The sequence below is a fragment of the Rhinoraja longicauda genome, chromosome 2, assembly GCF_053455715.1.
Source record: "Rhinoraja longicauda isolate Sanriku21f chromosome 2, sRhiLon1.1, whole genome shotgun sequence".
Taxonomy (NCBI): Eukaryota; Metazoa; Chordata; class Chondrichthyes; order Rajiformes; family Arhynchobatidae; genus Rhinoraja; species Rhinoraja longicauda.
This window is the reverse complement of record NC_135954.1, coordinates 42,420,063-42,442,516: the sequence shown is the minus strand read 5'-3', so window position 1 is coordinate 42,442,516 and position 22,454 is coordinate 42,420,063. Positions and strand designations below refer to the sequence as shown.

General features: G+C 44.7%; 1 protein-coding gene across 2 annotated transcripts in view; it reads right to left on the bottom strand.

Moving 5' to 3' along the window:
- Positions 1–22,454, bottom strand: part of hacl1 (2-hydroxyacyl-CoA lyase 1) — a 75,474-nt gene that overhangs the window by 5,731 nt on the left and 47,289 nt on the right. For both annotated transcript variants that reach the window (XM_078427912.1, XM_078427918.1), the window contains 2 exons: positions 22,252–22,410; positions 7,156–7,263 (listed from right to left, as the gene is read on the bottom strand). In XM_078427912.1, coding sequence (XP_078284038.1) covers positions 7,156–7,263; positions 22,252–22,410 — 267 coding nt within the window. The remainder of the gene's footprint in view (positions 1–7,155; positions 7,264–22,251; positions 22,411–22,454) is intronic.

Sequence of the window (22,454 nt, the reverse complement as noted above, 5' to 3'; positions counted from 1 at the left end):
ATTTATTGCACAGGTGAAGAAATTATATGTGCAGCCAAAATTAATTTCTATCTAGGTTTAAATTTTACCAAGAATGGCAGATGAATAACAAATATTACAAATTACACCCTTGTAATATTAGCTCCACAATTTAAATTGGAAAACAACTGCACTTTAGGGGGAGGGGGGAAGGAACCTGAGCATAATCACAATTCATAAACAGGAGGGGAAAAGTATCAATAATCACAGAACAATTGTCAAACAGCACTGAAAGAGGCCTTTTTGACCATCATGTCCATGTCGGCCATCAATGGTAATGTTATTTACCAGCGCTTAGACTAAAGAGTAGGTGCTTAAGAGGAGGGGATCCGAGGTTGAACCTTTCATCCCAAAGGCTAGTTGGAATCTGGAATGGAATGCTTGAGTAGGTGATGGAGGGAGAAACCTAATACTTAACAAGTATGGAGGCAAGCACTTGAATTCCCAAGGTGCTGAAGACTACGGACCAAGTACTGATAAATACAGATAGATCGACGTGGGCATGGTGGGCCAAAAACTTTGGCTATTCTAACTCTCAACAACACTGCTGATTTTCGAGTCACCTGCAAACTTGATATTTCTCCGTCTACTTCATATCCAGGTTCTTAATGTGCATAACAATCAATAAAGGTCCCAGTACCAATCCCTGTCATACATCACAGGTAATGATCAATAAAAACAGAATAATCTTCACTATCACCCTCTGCCTCCTATTCAACTTTAGATCCAAAAAATACCAATTTATCTTGGATTCATAGATTCTAACTTTTTGAAGAAAATCCCCATGTGGACCATGTCAAAAACCATACTGAGTCCATGCAGACAATATAAAACATGCTGTCTTCATCAATACATTGTGTTAACTCTTTGAAAAAAATCTATCAAATTGTTCAGACATGCCCTATCTCTAACAGTCATGGTGATTATCTTTGATTAATTCCTACCTTTCCAAGTGTACGTTAATCCTGTACTTCAGGTTTTTTCCAATAACTTCCACTGACATTAGACTCACAGGCCTGTAATTACCTGGTTTATGCCTGCAGCCCATTTTGATTAAAGCCTTCATACGTGCTGTCTTCCAGACATCTGGGATGTCACCCGTGACCAGCAATTATTTAAAAATCTGTGAGAGCACCAACAATCGCCTCTCATAGTAGCCTGGAAAACACCTCATGAAACCTGGGGATTTATCCACCTTTAAATCCCCTAATGCCTCCTCCTTTTTACAACAACATACTCTAGAATTTCACTGGCGGTCCGCTTGCATTCAGCAACTATAACATCCTCCTCCTTCGTGAATGCAGAATCCCTAAGTGAATCCTCTGTTAGTCTCACATTTCTCTGTGACCTGTCTACATATCTGCTCCTCTATCTTGGGCAGCACTGTGGGCAGCAGTAGAGCACCAGTGACCCGGATTCGATCCTGACTACGGGTGCTGTCTGTACAGAGATTGTACATTCTCCCTTTGATCACATGGGTGTTTTTGCAGAACCCACTCAGCCACTCAACATTCAATGTGAACTCCTTCACTTTTCTCCAACACCTGCTGTTTTTGTAACATAGCTGCAGCTCCATTTCTACCGAGTGAAAGTCATGCCTTGCTACCTTCTGTCATTTTGATTGACCAAAATTGTATCTTTGCATAGATTGGTTTAAAATGGTTGAGCTGCTGCATTGCAGTGTCATAGACCTGGCTTCGAATCTGATCTCGGGTGCTGTCGGTGTAGAGTTTGCATGTTCTCTCTGTTGCTGTGTGAGTTTTCCCTGGGTGTTCCGGTTTCCTCCCACAACCCCAGGACTTGCAAATTAAAGGTTAATTGACCTCAATAAATTGTCCTCAGGGTGTAGGAAGTGGATGTGAAAGTGGGATAACAGTATGGAGATACTTGAAGGAGCAAGTTGAAGTTTAGTCATAGTGTGGGGCTTTCAGTACAATTTTTAAGGGGACAGAGGTAGACAATGAGTTTAATGGAGTAGACTATAGGGTGTCTGACTCAGTGAGCTAAAGAAAATATTGGTCCAAGGAAGGGACCAACACAGGAAGTCAGTTATTATTGGAATGCAGTGTGGAAGAAGATTTTGCAAATAGGGAGGGGTGAAAATGAATAAAGTTCTTGATTCTCACTCACAACCCCCACCTCCAAGAACAGATGCTGCCTCTAATCAACCATCATTGGTCCTTTTGAGGAGAGTGGCAAGGCAATGTGTGGCATGTGTCCACAATATGTGGTTTCCCCACTTGAACTGCAGTATGGCAGTCAGGTTTCTACTCAGGCACAAAACACTGGCATGCAGATTTAATTAGCTCTCCGCCCAAATAGCTATGGTGTGGAACAATGACAGATTTGCTTAACAACTGCATCAACAGTCTTTTGAGTATCCACAGAACAAACAAGATGCATTTTTCCGATTTTTGCCAGCTTTATATTTAGGCTTCGGTTGTACAGCACAGAAATGGGCCCTTTGGCCCATCAAGTCCATGCTGACCGTTGCCCACCCACATTACTGCATTTGCCTGACTAAATGACTAATAGTGCCTGTATCTGATTCCACCACTTCCTATAGCAGAAAATTCCCCTATTAACCACTTTGTATGTAAAATCTCTCCTCTCAAATTCCCTTTAAACCTCCTTTCTCTCCCCTGAGCCAATGCCTCTACTTTATGATATCCCTCCCATGGGAAATAGATCCTGACTATCTATCTTATCTCTGTCTCTTCGAATTTAATTCACCTGTTTCAGGTCACCCCTCATCCTCTTTCGCTCTGGGGAAAGTCTGATCTCTCCCTATAATTAAAGTCTTCCAATCTAAGCAAATCACAGTGAATTGCTTCTGTACTCATTCCAGCAAGTCCATATACTTCCTACAGTGTGGCAATCAGAACTGCACACAATACCACAAGCACAGTCTAATCAATGTTTAGTAAAGTTGCAACATGCCACCCAATTTTTATATTCTATGCCCGAACTACAAAGGCAAGCATGCCATATGCCTGCTTCGCAACCCTATCTCTGTTCTATGCTTTCATAGACTTGAACTCCCTAGTCGTCCTTGTTCATCAACATTCTTTCTACCAAGTATTGTGTGTCTTAGACCTATTTGATTTTAAAAAATGCATCACCTTGTTCGGGTTAAATTCCATCCACCAATTCTCCATTCAACTTTTCATCTGATTGATATCCCTTTGATGGCGAAGAGGTCACTAACTGGGCCTTTGAGTTACTGAATTCTGCCATGATGCAACCAATCAGTATACTCTTTAGCGTACTGCTGTAGATATTTGATTAACTATTTGACTACGGACCAAATCTTTTCAATCTTCTGAGGAAGTAGAAGCATTGATGAGCTTTCTATGTGAATGCATCAATGTACGGAGCCCAGGATAGACCTTCAGAAATATGAATGCCAGGAACTCGAGGCTGCTGACTCTCTCCACCTCAGTCTCATCAATGAAAACAGGTTCATGGCTCCAGGGTTTTCCTTCCTGAAGTCAAGCCCCTTGATCTTTCTAATGTTGAGAGCAAGGTTGCTGTTCTGGCATCGTTTAAATCTTCCTCCTGCCTGTGACTCATTGTTACGTGTTATACATCCAACAATTGTGGTATCATCAGTGCACTTTCATTGTTAGTTTATTGTCACGTTTACCGAGGGACAGGGCAAAGCTTTTGTTGTGTGCTCACCAGTCAGCAGAAAGACAGTACATGATAATAGAGCCAAAGATAGACACAAATAGCTGGAGTAACTCAGCATTTCTGGAGAGAAGGAATGGGTGACGTTTCGGGTTGAGACCCTTCTTCAGGTTGGTCTGAACTTACAATAGAGCCAATCACAGTGCACAGATATATGATAAGGGAATAACGTTTAGTGCAAGGTAAAGCCAGTAAAGTTCGATCAAAGATAGTCCAAGGATCACCAATGAGGTAGATAGTAGTTCAGTAATTTAAAGATGGCATTGGTGCTATGTCTGACTACATAGTCATAGGTATAGAGAAAGTAGAGCAAGGGACTGAGCACACAGTCTTAAGGTGCTCCTGTGCTGACCATCGAGGGAGAAGTAGTGCTGCCAATTCGTACTGACAGAGATCTGCTGATGCGGAAGACGAGGATCCAATTGCAAGTTGCTGGTGATATTTACTCCTAGGAACTTGAAGCTTTCAACCATATCTACTTCAGCGCTGCAATGTACGTGTGCGAGGTACGTGTTCTGCTTCCTTTCCTGAAGTCGATCCTATCTCCTTTGTCTTGCTGACACTGAGAGAAAGGTTGTTGTCTTGACACCAGGTTATGAGGTTCTCAATCTCCTTCCTGTACTCTGTCTCGTTACTATTTGATCTCTGGCCTACTATGGTGGTGTAGTCCGTGAATTTGTACATTTAGTTGGATTTATACTTGGCTATGCAGTCGTGGGTGTATGAGGAGTGAAGAAAGAGGCTGAGAACGCATCCTTGCGGAGCCCCCGTGTTGCGGATTATCGTAGAGGATGATCTGCTCTTTATCCTCACTAATTGTAGTCTGTTGGTCAGGAAGTCATGGATCCAGTTGCAGAAATGAGTACTGACTCCAAGTTCCACAAGTTTGGAGAAGAGCTTGGATGGGATAATGGTCTTAAAAGCAGACCTGTAGTCTGACGCAGGTGCATCTCTAGGTAGACTCAAAATGCTGGAGTAACTCAGCGGGACAGGCTGATATATAAAATTATAAAAGGACTGGACAAACTAGATGCAGGAAAAATGTTCCCAATGTTGGGCGAGTCCAGAACCAGGGGCCACAGACTTAGAATAAAGGGGAGGCCATTTAAAACTGAGGTGAGAAGGAACTTTTTCACCCAGAGAGTTGTGAATTTGTGGAATTCTCTGCCACAGAGGGCAGTGGAGGCCAAATCACTGGATGGATTTAAGGGGCTAGTGGAATTAAGGGATATGGGGAGAAGGCACGCACGGGTTATTGATTGTGAATGATCAGCCATGATCACAATGAATGGTGGTGCTGGCTCGAAGGGCCGAATGGCCTCCTCCTGCACCTATTTTCTATGTTTCTATCTCTGGAGAGAAGGAATGGGCAACATTTTGGGTCGAGACCCTTCCTCAGACTGATGTCAGGGGAGTGGACGGGACAAAGATAGAATGTAGTCAGATACAGTAAGACTGGAAGGAGAACTGGGAAGGGGAGGGGATGGAGAGAGAGGGAAAGCAAGGGCTATTTGAAGTTAGAGAAGTCAATGTTCACACCGCTGGGGTGTAAGCTACCCAAGCGAAATATGAGGTGCTGTTCCTCCAATTTACGGTGGGCCTAACTCTGACAGTGGAGGACGTCCAGGACAGAAAGGTCAGATTGGGAATGGGAGGGGGAGTTGAAGTGCGGAGCAACCGGGAGATCAGATTGGTTAAAGCGGACTGAGTGGAGGTGTTCAGCGAAATGATCGCCGAGCCTGTGCTTGGTCTCGCCGATGTACAGAAGTTGATACCTGGAACAGCGGATACAGTAGGTGAGGTTGGAGGAGGTGCAAGTGAACCTCTGCCTCACCTGGAAAGACTGTTGGGGTCCTTGGATGGAGGCAAGGAGGGAGGTAAAGGGACAGGTGTTGCATCTCCTGCAGTTGCAGGGGAAAGTACCTGGGGAGGGAGTGGTTTGGGTGGGAAGGGACGAGTTGACCAGGGAGTTGCGGAGGGAATGGTCTCTGCAGAAAGCAGAAAAGGATGGAGATGAGAAGATGTGACCAGTAGTGGGATCCCGTTGGAGGTGGCGAAAGTGTTGGAGGATTATATGCCGTATGCGACAGTTGATGAGGCAGAAGGTGAGGACAAGGAGGACTCTGTCCTTGTTGCGAATAAGGGGAGGGGAGCAAGAGCGGAGCTGCGGGATATAGAGGAGACCCTAGTGGGAGCCTCATCCAATATGGAAGCGGGGAACCCCCATTTCCTAAAGAATGAGGACATCTCCGATGACCTAGTATGAAAAACCTCATCCTGGGCGCAGATGCAGCGTAGACGGGGGAATTGGGAGTAGGGGATAGAGTCTTTACAGGAAGCTGGGTGGGAAGAAGTGTAGTCAAGATAGCTATGGGAGTCAGTAGGTTTGTAGTAGTTGTCAGTCAATACTCTGATTCCTGTGATGGAGATGGTGAGATCGAGAAATGATAGGGAGATGTCAGAGATGGTCCAAGTGAATTTGAGTGGAGGATGGAAATTAGTCGTGAAGTTGATGAAGTCAGTGAGTTCTGCATGGATGCAGGAGGCAGCACCAATGCAGTCGTCAATGTAGCGGAGGTAGAGTTCGGCAATATGGCCAGCGTACGCCTGGAACAGTGATTGTTCGACGTACCCTACAAAGAGGCAGGCATAGCTGGGGCCCATGCGAGTGCCCAAAGCTACGCCTTGGATCTGGGGGAAGTAGAAGTCTTATCCAGGTCTTCCAGGGATGAATGTAGGGCCAGGGAGATGGCATCAGCCATGGACCTGTTGTGAACTACAATGTGTCACAGTTGCTTGGTAGACTGCATTTAATGCATTCCATAACCAGCCTCTCAAAGCACTTCATGATGGTGAATGTCAAGGGATGATCGCTGGAGATGTGAGGCAGCATTTTGCTCACTGTGCCGCAGTGCCAGTATGTTTGTATAATCGTAACATGCAAGCAACTGGCAGGGGCTATCCAAACCCAAACCAAGAACATTAACTTGTTTGATTAATATTTCAAATGGACCACATTCATACCCTGTTGTATTGGGTGGAACTAAAATACAATAATAAGGAAAAATAAGGGGAAAAATATCAAAAGAAGGGAACAATTCTTCCCCTCGGCTAAAACGCCCCCCCTGCGCTTTGGGTGAAACTGTGCAAGGTTGATCAGATTTCATTACCAAGAATCCACATGATACCAGTTTCTAATTAACTTAAGAAATGTGTTACAATCAGCATAAAGCAAGCAGATGTACTTCTGTTTCATTAAGTTTGACAGTCTAGTCAATTAAATCAAGTGTGTCGAGAAGGGCTTGTGCAGGAGCCAGTTGTATGTATTGGCAGAAATGTATCAGTTCCAGATATAGTTTTATGCTTTCAAAAGGAAGCTCTCAGGTTTTACACTTTATTACATGAGGCAAGAAATGTATTAACCCAGAAAAAATCCTCATTACTCACACAATTGAAGGCTCCCCTAATTCTGCCATCGTTTTCCAAGAGTCCTCATCCAGTCCACTGTAAATTCCATTATTGTTTACTACAATGATCACTACTGGCAGATTATACCTGAAATAAAGCAAATAGTTAGTACAGCGTCCCAACCTTGTAAATGTGAACCATAAGATAACAAAGCAGTTTTTAAAAGGTCACAAAGTGCTGGAGTAACTCAGCAGATCAGGCAACAACTTGAGGGCATAGATACGTGAAGTTTCAGGTCGAGGCACTCTTCAGACCCTCCTATGTTTCTACAAAGCAGTTTTTTAAATGGTCAAGATAGGTATTGCAATTATAGCACAATTTCATCAGAGTAACAGCAGGGCTTCAAGGCTTAAAGGTGGCAGATTGCATCAAGATGTCTTGCACACCCTCGAGTTTAAAAAGATAAGCTGAGGTTTAACAGAGCTATTCGATTCAATAATGTAGACGGAGAGAAATTATTTCCTCAACTGGAGAAACCAAAAATAATCATGATTCCAGAATTAAATCAGAAACTACATAGTAGGCAATGGGAAAAGGGAACACTGTTCAGAAAGATTTAAAATTAACAGGCGGGGTTTTAAGACCGAAACCGATAGTTTTAAGTGTCGAAACAGGCCCTTCTGCCCAGTTTGTCCATGGCGAGATGAATTGTTTTTTGTTAGCTGTAAATGTACACAAAAGTAAATAAACACAATTAAGGTACGAAGAACACAATTGAACAATGCAACAGGGAGCTTATTAATTTACAAAACTGATCGAGGCAAATAGGGCTCGACTATTTATATTCCGTATTTAACTACGGAAATGAAGAGACTACTGGCACATGACATTCTGCTAGAGTAGCTACAGCACCTCGTATATCGCTTGGGAAGCTTACAGCTCAACGGTACGAACATTGAATTCTCCAATTCCAAGTAAACCGCCACTCCCCACCATCCCTCCCTTACACCCCCCATCCCCCCCCCCCCCCCCCACACACACACACACACACACACACACACACACACACACACACACAGAGACTTTCCCCACCATCACATTCACCCTGCTCCTTTCCCCTCCTCTACACGCTCATCTACCATCCCTTGGTGCACACACATTTCCCTTTTATCCAATCCCAATCCCTGTCAGGCTTTACATATCACCCCTCTTCTTTCCATATCTGGTACCCTTTTGCTGCCTTTCCATCTCTAGCCTTTGTAACATGCCACCCATCTTCCAATCATCTCCCCACCCTCTCCCTGTAATCATCTATCTGAGTCTGAAAAAGGGTCTGACCCAAAACCTTACCTATTCCTTTCATCTAGAGATGCTGCCTGACCTGCTGAGTTACTCCAGTATTTTGTGTCTAACTTCATCTACCAATACAATACAATACAATACAATATATCTTTATTGTCATTGTACCCAGGGGTACAACGAGATTGGGAATGCGCCTCCCATACGATGCAATAATTTAAGTAATTTAGACAACAGCAACCCAACGAAACAAATGTAACAGTTTTAGACAGGGTAAAGTGCAAGTTGATCTATGCGTTGTGACCATCCGGCTCAGCAGGGCCGGTTCATAGCAGCTATGGCCCTGGGGATGAAGCTGTTCCTGAGTCTGGAGGTGCGGGCGTAGAAGGCCTTGTATCGTCTGCCCGATGGAAGGAGTTCGAACAGACTGTTGCAGGGGTGTGAAGAGTCTTTGTGGATGCTGGTGGCTTTTCTGAGGCATCGTGTGTTGTAGATGCCCTCCAAGTCTGGTAGCTGTGTTCCGATGGCCCTCTGAGCTCTATGGACTACCCGCTGTAGAGCTTTCCTTTCTGCCTCCGTGCAGCTGAGGTACCACACAGGGATGCCATGTGTTAGGATGCTCTCTATGGTGCAGCGGTAGAAGGTCGTCAGCAGCTGTTGGGGTAGACCAGACTTTTTCAGTGCTTTTAAGTAGAACAGTCTTTGTTGTGCCTTCTTGACCAGCGCAGCAGTGTTATTGGACCATGTTAGGTCCTCCGAAATGTGAGTGCCCAGAAACTTGAAGCTGGACTCTCTCTCCACACTGTCCCCGTTGATAGAGATCGGGGCATATTCCCCGTTATGTGACCTACGGAAGTTGATGATCAACTCCTTGGTCTTGGTGGTATTTAGGGACAGGTTGTTATCCGAGCACCAGTCCGCCAGGTTCTGCACCTCCGCTCTATAGTTTGTTTCATCCCCGTTGGTGATAAGCCCGATCACCGTTGTGTCGTCTGCAAACTTGACAATGGTGTTGGTGTCGAATGCAGGAACACAGTCGTCAGGCTTTGTCCCACTCCCCACTACTCCAATCAGTCTGAAGAAGGGATAAGCTGAAAGCCCACAAACGCCAATAAAACAAATTAACAGAAGATAAAAATCCCCCAAAATTAGCTGAAAATAAAAAATAAAAACAAGAAATGGTGGGAGATGCTGGAAATACTCAGGAGCTCAGACGGCATGTTTGAGGAGAGGGGCCATGTTAACATTTCAAGTTGAAGGCACGTCAGTTTATCTCTTTTCCCACAGATGCAGCCTGACTCACTATTTCCAACATTTTCTGTTTTTATTTTAAATTATCAGAAGATGCGAGAAACACGTAACAGGGCAGGAGGAATCTGTGGAGAGTTAACATTTCAGGTCGTGGCCATGCAGCAGATGAAAAGTCAATGACCATAAATGTCAAACCAGTTTCTCTTTCCACAGATGCAGCCTGACTTACTGCATATATTTCCATCCATTTCTGTTTGAAATCTGCCTATCCATGTTTTTCACAGATGCTGCCTGAGTTCTAGTCTCTAACTTATTTTGATTTTATATCACCAGATTGTTTTTCTTTTATTCTAACAGAGTATTATAGTGTAGGAGGGAAATGCAAATGCTGGTTTAAACCGAAGATAGACACAAATTGCTGGAGTAACTCAGTGGGACAGACAGCATCTCTGGAGAGAAGGAATGGGTGACATTTCGGGTCAAGATCCTTCCTCAGACTGAGAGTCGGGGGAAAGGGAAATGAGAGATATAGATGACGATGTAGAAAGATAAGGAACAAATGAATGAAAGATATGCAAAGAAGTAACAATTATAAAGGAAACAGGCCATTGCTAGCTGTTTGCTAGGTGAGAACGAGAAGCTGGTGCGACTTGGGTGAGGGAGGGATGGAGAGAGAGGGAATGCAGGGGTTACTTGAAGTTAGAGAAATCAAAATTGATACTACTGGGGTGTAAGCTGCCCAAGCGAAATATGAGATGCTGTTCCTCCAATTTGCGTTTAGCCTCATTATGACACTGACGGAGCCCTAGGACAGAAGGGTCAGTGTGGGAATGGGAAGGGGAATTAAAGTGATTGGCAACTGGGAGATCAGGTGGGTACAGGGGGGCTGAGCGAGGATGTTCAGCAAAACAATCGCCCGGTCTACGTTTGGTCTTGCCGATGTATAAGAGTCCACATCTTGAACAAAGGATACAGTAGATGAGGTTGGATGAGGTGCATGAACCTCAGCCTAACGAGAAAGGACCTCAAGACAGAATCGAGGGACGACGTATAGGAACAGGTGTTGCATTTCCTGCGGTTGCAGGGGAAAGTACCTGGGGAAGGGGTGGGAAGGGATGAGTTAACCAGGATGTTGCAGAGGGAACTGTCTGCGGAAGGTGGAAAAGGGTAGGGATGGGAAGATGTGGCTAATGGTGGGATCCTGTTGATGGTGGCGAAAATGTCGGAGGATTATGTGTTGCATGTGATGGCTGATGGGGTGAAAGGTAGGGGCTAGGGGGCTCTGGCCCTGTTGTGACTAGGGGGAGGGGGAGCAAGGGCAGAGCTGCAGGGTACCGAGGAGACACTTGCGAGGTGCATAATTTATAATCTATGATGAAAGAGGGGAAGCCCCATTCCCTAAAGGAGAAGGACATCTCGGATGTCCTGGTATGGAACACCCCATCTTGGGCGCAGATGCAGCGTAGACAGAGGAATTGGGAGTAGGGGATAGAGTCTTTGCAGGAAGCAGGGTGGGAAAAGGTGTAGTCGAGATAGTTGTGGGAGTCAGTGGGTTTGTAATAGACGTCAGTCAATAGCCTATCTCCTGTGATGGAGATTGTGAGATCAAGAAAGGGGAAGGAGGTGTCGGAGATGGTCCAAGTGAATTTGAGTGCAGGATGGAAATTGGTGGTGAAGTTAATGAAGTCCATGAGTTCTGCATGGGTGCAGGAGGTAACACTGATGCAGTTGTCAAAGTAACGGAGATGGAGCTCAGAGATAGGCCCAGTGTACGCCTGGAACAGGGATTGGACAACATACCCTACAAAGAGGCAGGCATAGCTGGGCCCATACAAGTGCCCATAGCTGCGCCTTTGACTTGGAGGAAGTGAGAGGAGTCGAAGGAGAAGTTGTCAAGGGTGAGGACCAGCTCCACTAGGTGGAGAGAGTGTTAGTAGAGGCAAATTGGCTAGTTCTGCGGTCGAGGAAGGAACAGCCTTTTGTGGTGGGGGATGGAGGTGTTGAGTGACTGAATGTCCATAGCAAAGATGAGGGAGTGGGGCTCGGAAAGTGGAAGTCATTAAAGAGATGAAGTGTGTGTAAGGTATCTTGGACATAGGTCAGGAGAGATTGGACTGGGGGGACAGGATGGAGTCGAGGTACGTGGAAACCATTTCAGTGGGACAGGAGCAGGCAGAAACAATGGAGCAGTTGTGGTTATGGATTTTGGGGAGAAGGTAAAACCGGTCCTTGCAGGGCTGGGAAACGATGTTGGAGGCTGTGGAGGGCAGACAGCCAGAAGTGATAAAATCAGAAATGGTTTGGATCATGGTCCAAGGATAAGTAGGGGAGCTGGCGCCTGGCCTCAGTGCGGTGGAGGTCAGCACAGCCAGACTACCACGGCACCTCCCTTGGGTTTGATGAGTATTAATCATACTCATATGGCAGTGGTGAAGCCTCGCAGCGGCGGCAATGCCTCGCGGGTCGACCCGTGGTCGACAGTCGATGAGAGCGTGGAGGACCACCGTGAGTGAGGGAGGAGAACAATGGAGGACCCGGCGTGGGACGACGATCATGAGGGGAGAGAGGAAGAACAATGGAGGACCCGGCGTGGGGGGACCGCCGTGAGGGAGGTGGAGGGAGAACAATGGACAATGGGGACCAAGCATGGGGGAACTGTTGGGGGGGGGGGGCAATGGGGACCCAGCATGGGGGACCAGTTGGGGGGGGGGGGCAAAAGGAGGAGCCAGCGTGCTTTGTAACTTTGTCAGCGCCGTAGGGGGCTGCTATTTGTGTATGCAAGCAAAGAATCTCATTTTGCCTCGTCACATGTGACAATAAAGAATTCCTATTCCTATAGTACCTGGTTTCTCTATGCAACTTCAAGAGAGAGAATTCTGAACAGAAGACTCAGTGCTTCAGCAACTCTTTATTTCAGGGGCCTTTCCTGAATGGCTCAGGAGGCCTGCAGACAATAGCCGTGCCCCAGACTGCAGTCTGCCACAGACTCAGTATCTAGCGAGGTAATCATCTTAAAGCTACACTCAGCCTTTAATAGATGATTCAAAATTTACTGCATGGAGGATGGAAAGTTGGTCCTACCCCTTACTATCTTGCTGAATTTATATGTAATTTATGTATGATTTATGTATTTGCGTGCTGACTGAGTCTATGTGCCTGTAATGCTGCTGCGAGCATGATTTTCATGGTTCTTATCCTATACCCCACCATGCTTCCGCATACGACAATGAACCTGATTCGACGTGACTACACTTCTTTTAAATGTGCCATGGGATCTTCAATTTACATAAAATCACCAATGTTCTGCATTTTGTTCCGCTCCGAATACATATTGTAAATAAACTTCCTGAATATCGAGATTGCCCTGGATAACTGCACAGAATGCGGATATATTTTGCAATTGTTTGATAGATTTCCAAACATCCGTTCATCATTAGCGCACTATTTCTGCCTCACTTTCCCCTGCTCCAAACTGCTTTCTCTGAAGCGTGGGATTCCCCCTTCAACAGTGCAGTAAGGTATAACTTTAGAAAGCAATTAACCTTGGTAACTCCAAATGTTACTAATGCTTGCCTGAGGGCCTCTTTATTGGCAGCATGCCAGATAAAGACTTTCTGAAGATGGATTGTATATATTACATATATTCAGTAACTCAGAAATAAAATTGCCTTGGAAACACTGTTTGACTTCACTACTAATGTCTCCAAAGTTCATTCCAAACCACATCGCCATCGATAAAAGTTACATGTTGAAAGATTTCTTGATATCATAACCCGGAATGGTACTTTGGGTTACAATTATTTCCAGTGCCGGATTAACATAGTAGCAAAAGTAGCATTTGCTACGGGCCCCGCACTTTCTAGGGCCCCGCACTAAATGCTTGCAAGCTAAATGCTTGAAATCGGCATCCCACTGGGGGGCGCTGTGTTGCGCACGCCGCCTCCCAACCGCCGTGGTTGAATGTGTTGGTGGGGCTGCATGGACCAGTGGGCAGCAGGCACGTCAATGCCCAACCGCCAACCCCGAGACCCAGACCCTCACCCCCCCCTTACACACACCCAGAGGGACAGTGTTGTTGGGGGGAGGGGGGAGGGGGGGGGGTGAGGGCCAGTGTTGCCAGGGTGTGAGCGTCAGTGTTGTCGGGGTTGGGGGGGGGGGTAAGGGTCAGTGTTGCCGGGGTGAGAGGGTCAGTGTTGCCGGGGTGAGAGGGTCAGTGTTGTCGTGTGTGTGTGTGAAGGGGTGAGGGGCAGTGTTGCCGGGGTGTGAGGGTCAGTGTTGCCGTGTGTGTGTGTGTGTGGGGAGGGTGAGGGTCAGTGTTGCCATGTGTGTGTGTGTGTGGGGGAGGGGGTGAGGGGCAGTGTTGCTGGGGTGTGAGGGTCAGTGTTGCCGGGTGTGTGTGGGGGGGCTGAGGGTCAGTGTTGCCAGGCTGCGGGGTGTGTGTGGGGGTGAGGGTATGTCGCAGAGTTGCTGGGTGAGATGGGGTGGGTCACGTGGCCACTGGCTGGGTGAGGTCACGTTGGACGTGGGGCGGTGACGTCAACTTGTTCCGTATTTGGGAGTGAGGAAGTTGGCAACCCTAGCTACAGGCCCCGCACTAGCTCAATTCCCATACTGGCGATGCAGTAAATGAGATGGAGGGTCTCAACATGAAATTCTGCCTCCACTGATGCTGTCTGACCTTCTAAATTCCTCCAGCAAATTGCTTTTTGTACACAGCTAATGCATCACAGCTGCTTAATAGGTTTTACATTCACTAGCTTTAAAATTATCCACAAGAAAATAATCAAGTAATTCACTGTATTTTTTCTCCAAGAAGCTTCATAAACTTACTGTGAATTAGTATTTTACATAACGCATTACCATTCCGTTCAATTCCTGCTACATCGAGAAGCAGCTCATTTCATACGGATTTGCAAAGGAAACAGGCAAGAAGCAGAATTTGAATTGCTCCAGCACACTAGGACAAGGAAACGAAGCAACAAGATGTGCAACAAAGTTTCATCAATGTGACTCCTGGAATACAGGACAGTCATATGGAAAGAGACTAGTTTCACTAGGCCTGCATTCATCGCAATTTAGAAAAAAACAAGAGGAGACCTCATTGAAATATATCGACCTCTGTCAGGGATTGATAGAATGGATATAGGGACGAAGCTTCCTGTGGCTAAAATTTTGGGGTCTGGAAACAGGGCCAGTGGCAGGATTTTAAGTCAGGCATTTAGAACTGAAGTTTCTTCATTTAACGGTAGCAAGCCTGTAGAATACTCCCATCAATATCAAGTGGTGGAGCCCACATCACAAAAGAAAGATAAATAAAAGAAGGGGGTTTATATGGACACAAAACATATCAAGGCAATTGGAGTGAGCAGGAAATTGGATTTTGGACACAAAACATATCAAGGCACTTGGAGAGAGCAGGAAATTGGTGTTGAGTACAGAGGATCAAACACGTTTGTACTGAATGGCTGATAAAAGTCAAAAGGCTGAATAACCTACTCCTGCATTTTTGTTTCTGTTTCCAAGAAAGTTTGAACTAACAAGATACCTCATGATTCTGCTCAAAAAATGCTGGGGGATAGTCAATGTGGACAAGAAGATGCTTTAGACACAAAAAGCTGGAGTAACTCAGCGGAACAGGGAGCATCTCTGGAGAGAAGGAATGGGTGACGTTTTGGATCGAGACCCTTCTTCAGACTGGTTAGGGATAAGGGAAACGAGAGATATAGACGGTAATGTGGAGAGATAAAGAACAATGAAATGAAAGATATGCAAAAAAGTAACGATGATAAAGGAAACAGGCCATTGTAAGCTGTTTGTGGGGTGAAAATGAGAAGCGAGTGCAACTTTGGTGGGGGAGGGATAGAGAGAGAGAGAGAGAGAGAGGGAATGCCCCGGGCTACCTGAAGTGAGAGAAATCAAGTATGTGTAGGAAAGAACTGCAGATGCTGGTTTAAATCGAAGGTAGACTTTTTCAGTCTGAAGAAGGGTCTCGACCCGAAACGTCACCCATTCCTTCTCTCCGGAGATGCTGCCTGTGGAAAAGGCCGAGTTACTCCAGCATTTCATGTCTATCTGAGAAATCAATATTCATACCACTGGGCTGTTAGCTGCCCAAGCAAAATATGAGATGCTGTTCCTCTAATTTGCATTTAGCCTCACTCTGACAATTGAGCAGACCGAGGACAGAAAGGTCTGTGCAGGAATGGGAAGGAGAATGTGGACAATGTGGAATAGGAGTTCTCACAGAGGTCAGAAATAGTTGAATATATTCGAACAATTAAAATATTAAAAAGTGTTTAAAAATATTTTATTTTGAAATCTATATTCAAAGACATAATTAAAAAGGCCTACCCAAATTATAAAAAAACAGTTCTAGATGGGACAGAGAAAATTGTGGAAAAAAACATTGCAAACTATTCTGCAGGAACAGATGATCTGAGGTTGTGTAGATGGACCTTAAGGCCAGAGACTATCCAGGTGGTGGGGTGATAGTTGGATGGGCAGGTGGGAGAGATGAAAAGTGGACGGTCCTAAGACTCAGTAGCAGCTTCGAGAGAAGATTGAAGTCTTCAGAGTAAAAAGCAGATGAAAAGGATTGTAAGTTAGACAATCCTCCAATTGCAGTTGAAGTCTGATATTATATGACCTGCCAAATCACAATTAAAATACGCATTACAATAAACTCTTACCATGTAGGCCAGTGACCTCATTCAAATGAATGCATCCACGCCAAGCCTTTTAGTGCAGAGTGGATGGGTACAAAAAGCAAAGCCTACAGTTCTCTACAACGATTAACTGTCATAGGTCAAAATACAGCCTCCAGATGAGAAATACAATGGCATCTGACCTCCAGACAACTCAGTTGTCTTTCTTACAAATAGAAATCTGTCCTATAGTTGTTCAAGAAGATGAATTCAGCTTGCAACAAGTCTGTCTGCACTATATTATTTGCACATACATTATGCAAGTACTAATATTCACAGTAAGATCACAGTTGGCCATTTACCTCAACATCACTTTTCAGCACTAACCCCATAATCCTCGATTCCCCTAATGTTGATAACTATTGGATTATACTGCGATCGATAAACTGCAATATATTAAAACAGTTTCTCACAAAGTACTTTATAGAGACAAGCAGTCATACAGCATGGAAACAGGCCAATCACCCCATAGGTTACACCAGGAGGTACAATCAGCATGTAAGAAAGGCAATGTTACGGTGGTCATGGGAGGTTTCAATATGCAGGTAGACTGGGAAATTCAGGTTGGTACTGGACCCCACGAAAAGGAATTTGTGGAGTGCCTCTGAGATGGTTTCTTAGAGCAGTTTGTAGTGGAGCCGACCAGGGAAAAGGCAATTCTGGATTTAGTGTTGTGTAATGAACCGGATTTGATAAGGATACTCAAGGTAAAGGAACCATTAGGAGGTAGCAACCACAGTATGATAAGATTTAACCTGCAATTTGAGAGGGAGAAGGTAAAATCGGATATGTCGGTATCACAGCTGAGCAAAGGGAACTACAGAGGCATGAGGGAGGAGCTGGCTAAAGTTGACTGGAAAGGGACCCTAGCAGAAATGATGGTGGAACAGCAATGGCAGGAATTTCTAGGAATAATACGGAAGATGCAGCATCTTTTCATTCCAAAGAGGAAATAAGATTCTAGGGGGAGAAAGAGGTGACCATGGCTGACAAAGCAAGCCACGACAGCATACAATTAAAAGTGAAGGCATATAACATTGCAAAGATTAGTGGGATGCTTTTAAAGAAAAACAGAGGGTAACTAAAAAGGCAACACTGGGAGAAAAAATGAAATATGAAGGTAAGCTGGAAAATAATATAAAAGAGGATGGCAAGAATTTCTTCAGATATATAAAGAGTAAGAACGAGGCAAGAATGGATGTTGGACTGCTGGAAAATAACGCAGGAGAAGTGATAATGGGGAATAAAGAAATGGCAGAGGAATTCAATAACTTTTTTGCATCAGTCTTCAAAGTGGAAGACACCAGCAACATGCCTGAAATTCAAGAGAGTCAGGGGGTGGAAGTTAGTGGAGTAGTATTACTAAGGAGAAGGTGCTTGAGAAGTTGAAAGGGCTGAAGCTGGATAAGTCACCTGGACCAGGTGGACTGCACCCTACGGTTCTATAAGAGGTGGCTTTAGAGATTGTGGAGACATTAGTGATATTTCAGGAATCACTAGTCAGGAATGGTTCCAGATGATTGGAAAATTATCAATATTACCCCGCTGCACAAGAAGGGAGCAAAGCAAGTTAATGAAACAATAGGTCGGTTAGCCTGACTTCAGTGGTTGGTAAGATTTTAGAGTGGATGAGGTTACAGAATATTTAGTTCATGATAAAAATAGACCGATGTCAGCATGGTTTTGTGAAGGGGAGATCTTGCCTGATGAATCTGTTGAAATTCTTTGAAAAAGTAAATAGCAGGACAGACAAAGGAGTCAGTGGATGTTGTTTACCTAGATTTTCAGAATGCTTTTGATAAGGTGCCACACAGGAGGCTGCTAAGGAAGGTGAGAGCCAATGATATCAAAGGGCAGATACTAGTATGGATAGCAGGTTGACCTGATGGCAGAAGGTAAAGAGTGGCAATAATGGGGGCTTTTTCTGGTTGGCTGCCAATGACTAGTGGAGTTCCGCTGGGGCCGGTGCTGGGGCCACTGCTCTTCACGTTGTATATTAATGATTTGGATGAGGGATTGAAGGCTTTAAGTTTGCGGATGATACGAAAATAGGTGGAGGGTCAGGTAGTGTAGAGAATGCAGGGACTCTGCAGGAGGACTTTGGGAGAGTTGGGAGAGTGGGCAGAGAAGTGGTAGATTGAATATAGTGTGGTAAAGTGTGAAGTCATGCATTTTGGTAGTAGGAATAAAGGCGTAGACTATTTTCTAAATGGGGAGAGAATCCAGAAATCAAAGGTGCAAAGGGACTTGGGAGTGCTGGTGCAGTATTCGCAAAGAATTAATTTACAAGCTGAATCGGTAGTAAGGATGCCAAACAAAATGCTAGCATTTATTTCAAGTGGGCTTGTATACAAAAACAGGGATGTAATGTTGAAGCTCTCTAAGGTGCTGGTCAGGCCGCATTTGGAGTATTGTGAGCAATTTTGGCCACCATATCTGAGGAAGGATGATCTGGCTCTGGAGAGGGTCCATAGGAAGGTTTACAAGAATGATCCCAGAAATAAGTGGATGAACATATGATGAGCATTTGACAGCACTGTGCCTGTACTCGCAGGAGTTTAGAAGGATGAGGGAGTACCTCATTGAGACTTACCGAATGGTGAAAGGTTTGGATAGAGTAGATGTGGAGAGGATGTTGGAGTAGATGGGGAGAGGATGAATCTCTGGAATTCTTTGCCACAGAGGCCAAGTCAATGGATATTTTTAAGGCAGAGATAGATGGATTCTTGATTAGTAGACTTGATGGGCCGAATGGCCTAATTCTGCTATCACTAATGACCTTATAACGTCATAATGACCAGTGGGCACCTATCTTATTTAATTCAATCACCCAACACGTCTCCCATAGCCTTTTATGCCAAGGCGATTCAATCACTCATCCAGTCACTTAAATGTTATCAATGACTCTGCTTCCACCACTCTTTCCAGCAATGTACTCCAGGTACTCACCACTCTCTCAGATTGCCTCTAAATCTCTTCTCTCTTTTCCCTAGATAAATGTTGTCCAGTCTTATCATATTCTGATTTGGAAACATTTCTGGTGGTCTACTTATCTACATCCCGCATGATTTTATATCCGTCAATTTTGTTCCCTCTTAACCTCCTTCCCTCCAGGAAAGACAGACTTAGTTTTTCCTCATAAATGAAACAGTCCATTCCAGACAACAACTTAGTGAATTTCCTCTGTACCCTCTCTGTTACCATCACATATCTGGAACCTACCCCTCGGTGACCAGAACCCCATGCAGTACTCTAGCCGAGTTTTGATAAGGTTTTCCAAATATGAAGCTTAATCTCCTTGCTCTCGAAAACTGTGCCCCCACTGATGAAGCCCAGTATCACATGTGACTTCTTTACCATGTTACCTTCCTGTGCTGCCACCTTCAAGGATCTTTGGCACTGTTACACTTAGGTCCTTCTGTTCCTTAAAACTACCCAAAACCCATCCATTATTGATGCATTCCTCAACTCATTCATACTCTAAAAATACATCACCTCACATTTATCAGGATTAAACTCCATCAGCCATGTCTGAATACATTTCACCTCCATATTGACATCATCCTGTTGCCCAAGGCTATCCACCAAGTGCGGAGACACCATGAACACCTCTGCCAATCTTCATGCCAGCTGCAAAGTTACTGATTGTGTCTCCTATATCCACACCCCAATTGTTCCAGTAAATTACAAACAGCAGGAGTCCCACATCGATCCCTGTAGTCTAGTCACAGACACCCAATCATAAAAACAACATTCTACTATTAACCTCTGTCTCCTATTACAAATCCAGTTAATCAATGTGTTCTGGATCCGATGGGCAGTAACATTTTAGATTAATCGCTCATGAGGGTTCATCAGGCTACCATCAGGCTATTAAACATTACAACCTCCAGACAAGCTCTCAACTACATAGACTTGGGGGCATTGTTTTTATCTTTACAGAACACTATGCTTACCTATCTATTCAGCTGCTGCCAGTAAGAATTTTATTGTTCTGTTTTGGGACACACGACAATAACACACTGTTGACTTAAATCTTGGCAAAGGTCTCAATGAAGTCCATGTAACCACATCTGCTACACTGTCCTCGTCACTTTTTTGCATCTTCAGTGATTCAGTCAAATTGGTCAGATGGGATCTGCCCTTGACAAAGCTATGCTGGCATCTCAGATTAGTCCCTGTCTTTCCAAATTCTCATTAATCCTCCCCTCAGATTCCTTTTCCCATATCTTCCCCACGACTGATGTCACGATGACAGATATGTAATTTCCAGGCTTTGCTCTGCTGCCCTCTTGAAAACGGTGCCCGCATTTGCCATCCTTCAGTCACCAGCGGGCAGCAAAGATTTAAAAGTCCACCGTTGTCCAACTTTAAGCCAGTTAAGGCATCAAGTACCCGACTTTCTTAATTTTGCAGTAAAATTTCACCTTCACTGAATCCTCAAAGTCTGTTTCCTTTGTGAATATCAATGAAAAATATTGATTTTGAACCTCACCTAATACCTTCTCGTCTCACGCAGATTGCATCTGTCCCAAATGATCTCTACTCTTTCCCAGGCTATTCTTCGACCCTTAACATACCCATTTATCCCAACCTTGTCTAATCCGTGATATCACTCGACACCAAGGGTTCCCTCGCCATCCTGGTTTTTATCCTCATGGGAATGTGATGGCTCCGAACGTTTGCTATTTCTCCTCGGGATGCTTCCCGCTGTGCAGATGTAAACCTACATGTCAATAGACACTCGCACTCTACCTTCACCAGGTCTTGTCTTATTTTCATGAAAACAACTTTCCATCAACTAAAGACCTTTATTTCTGGTCTATTTCTATACCCATCTTCTTCCATAACTACATGGACATGTACAGAATTATGCTCATTATCTCCAAAATGCACCACCCACAGCTAATCCCTCTGTTTGACCAGCTACATGACCAAGATAAAGTCCACTGATGCTCCTTCCCTCCAGTAACACTTCATTGATTACGAAATTTTTTGAGGGGGGCACTATTAAATGTTTTTCTTTATTAGTTGGTTCACATTTGTACTGATCACGTGTACATGTGCAAACTATATAGAGTAGACATTCAATTGAACCTCCAGTGAAGTAAATTTCACACAACCTGATCTTCTCAATGTTCGTGGAAAAGGCACAGAGAGTCACGAATAGACTCTCAAGTCAAGTCAGCTTTTGCCACATTGGCCTTCATCAGTCAGAGTATTGAGTATAGAAGGTGGGAGGTCATGTTACAGTTGGATAAGATATTGGTGAGGCCACATTTAGAGTATTGTGTTCAGTTTTTGTCACCATGTTATAGGAAAGATGTTGTCAAGCTGGAAAGGGTGAATAGATGATTTACAAGGATGTTGCCAGGACTCGAGGGCCTGAGCTATAGGGAGAGGTTGAGCAGCCTAAGACTTTATTCCTTGGAGCGCAGGAGGATGAGAAGTGATCTTATAGAGATGTACAAGATCATGATAGGCACAGAGTCTTTCACCCAGACGAGGGGAATCAAGAACCAGAAGGCATTGTTTTACGATGAGGGGGGAAAGATTTAATGGAACCCCGAGGGGTAACGTTTTTCACAAAGAGAGGAGGGAATATGGAATAACTTGCTGAGGTCATAGTTGAGGCAGGTACTATCATACCATTTAAGAGATATGTAGGCAGGTACATGGATAGGCTAGGGTTAGAATGTTGTGGGCCAAGCGCAGGCAGGTGGGACTAGAGTAGATGAGGTCTGTTCGTTGGTGCGGGGAAGTTGGGCCGAAGGGCCTGTTTTCACACTGTCTGACTCCATGGAAACAGTCACTTTCTCAGTTTCAGCACAGATATGTACATATGTCCTTTCTTTCATACACTGGGATTTAATCACATCACCTGCACATGGTCTCCACTTCCATCCCAGAAAATCCAAACGCACTGTCTCCTTCAATACAGATAACCCGCTGATACGGGGTCTGATCATTGGCAATCAATGCTGCAGCGATGGCAAAGCCCAGTCCGACCCCCATGGTGCCAAAGGTGCCAGCATCCAATCTAAAAGTAAAAACATCAGATGGAATTTGCTACAGTTTTTAGTG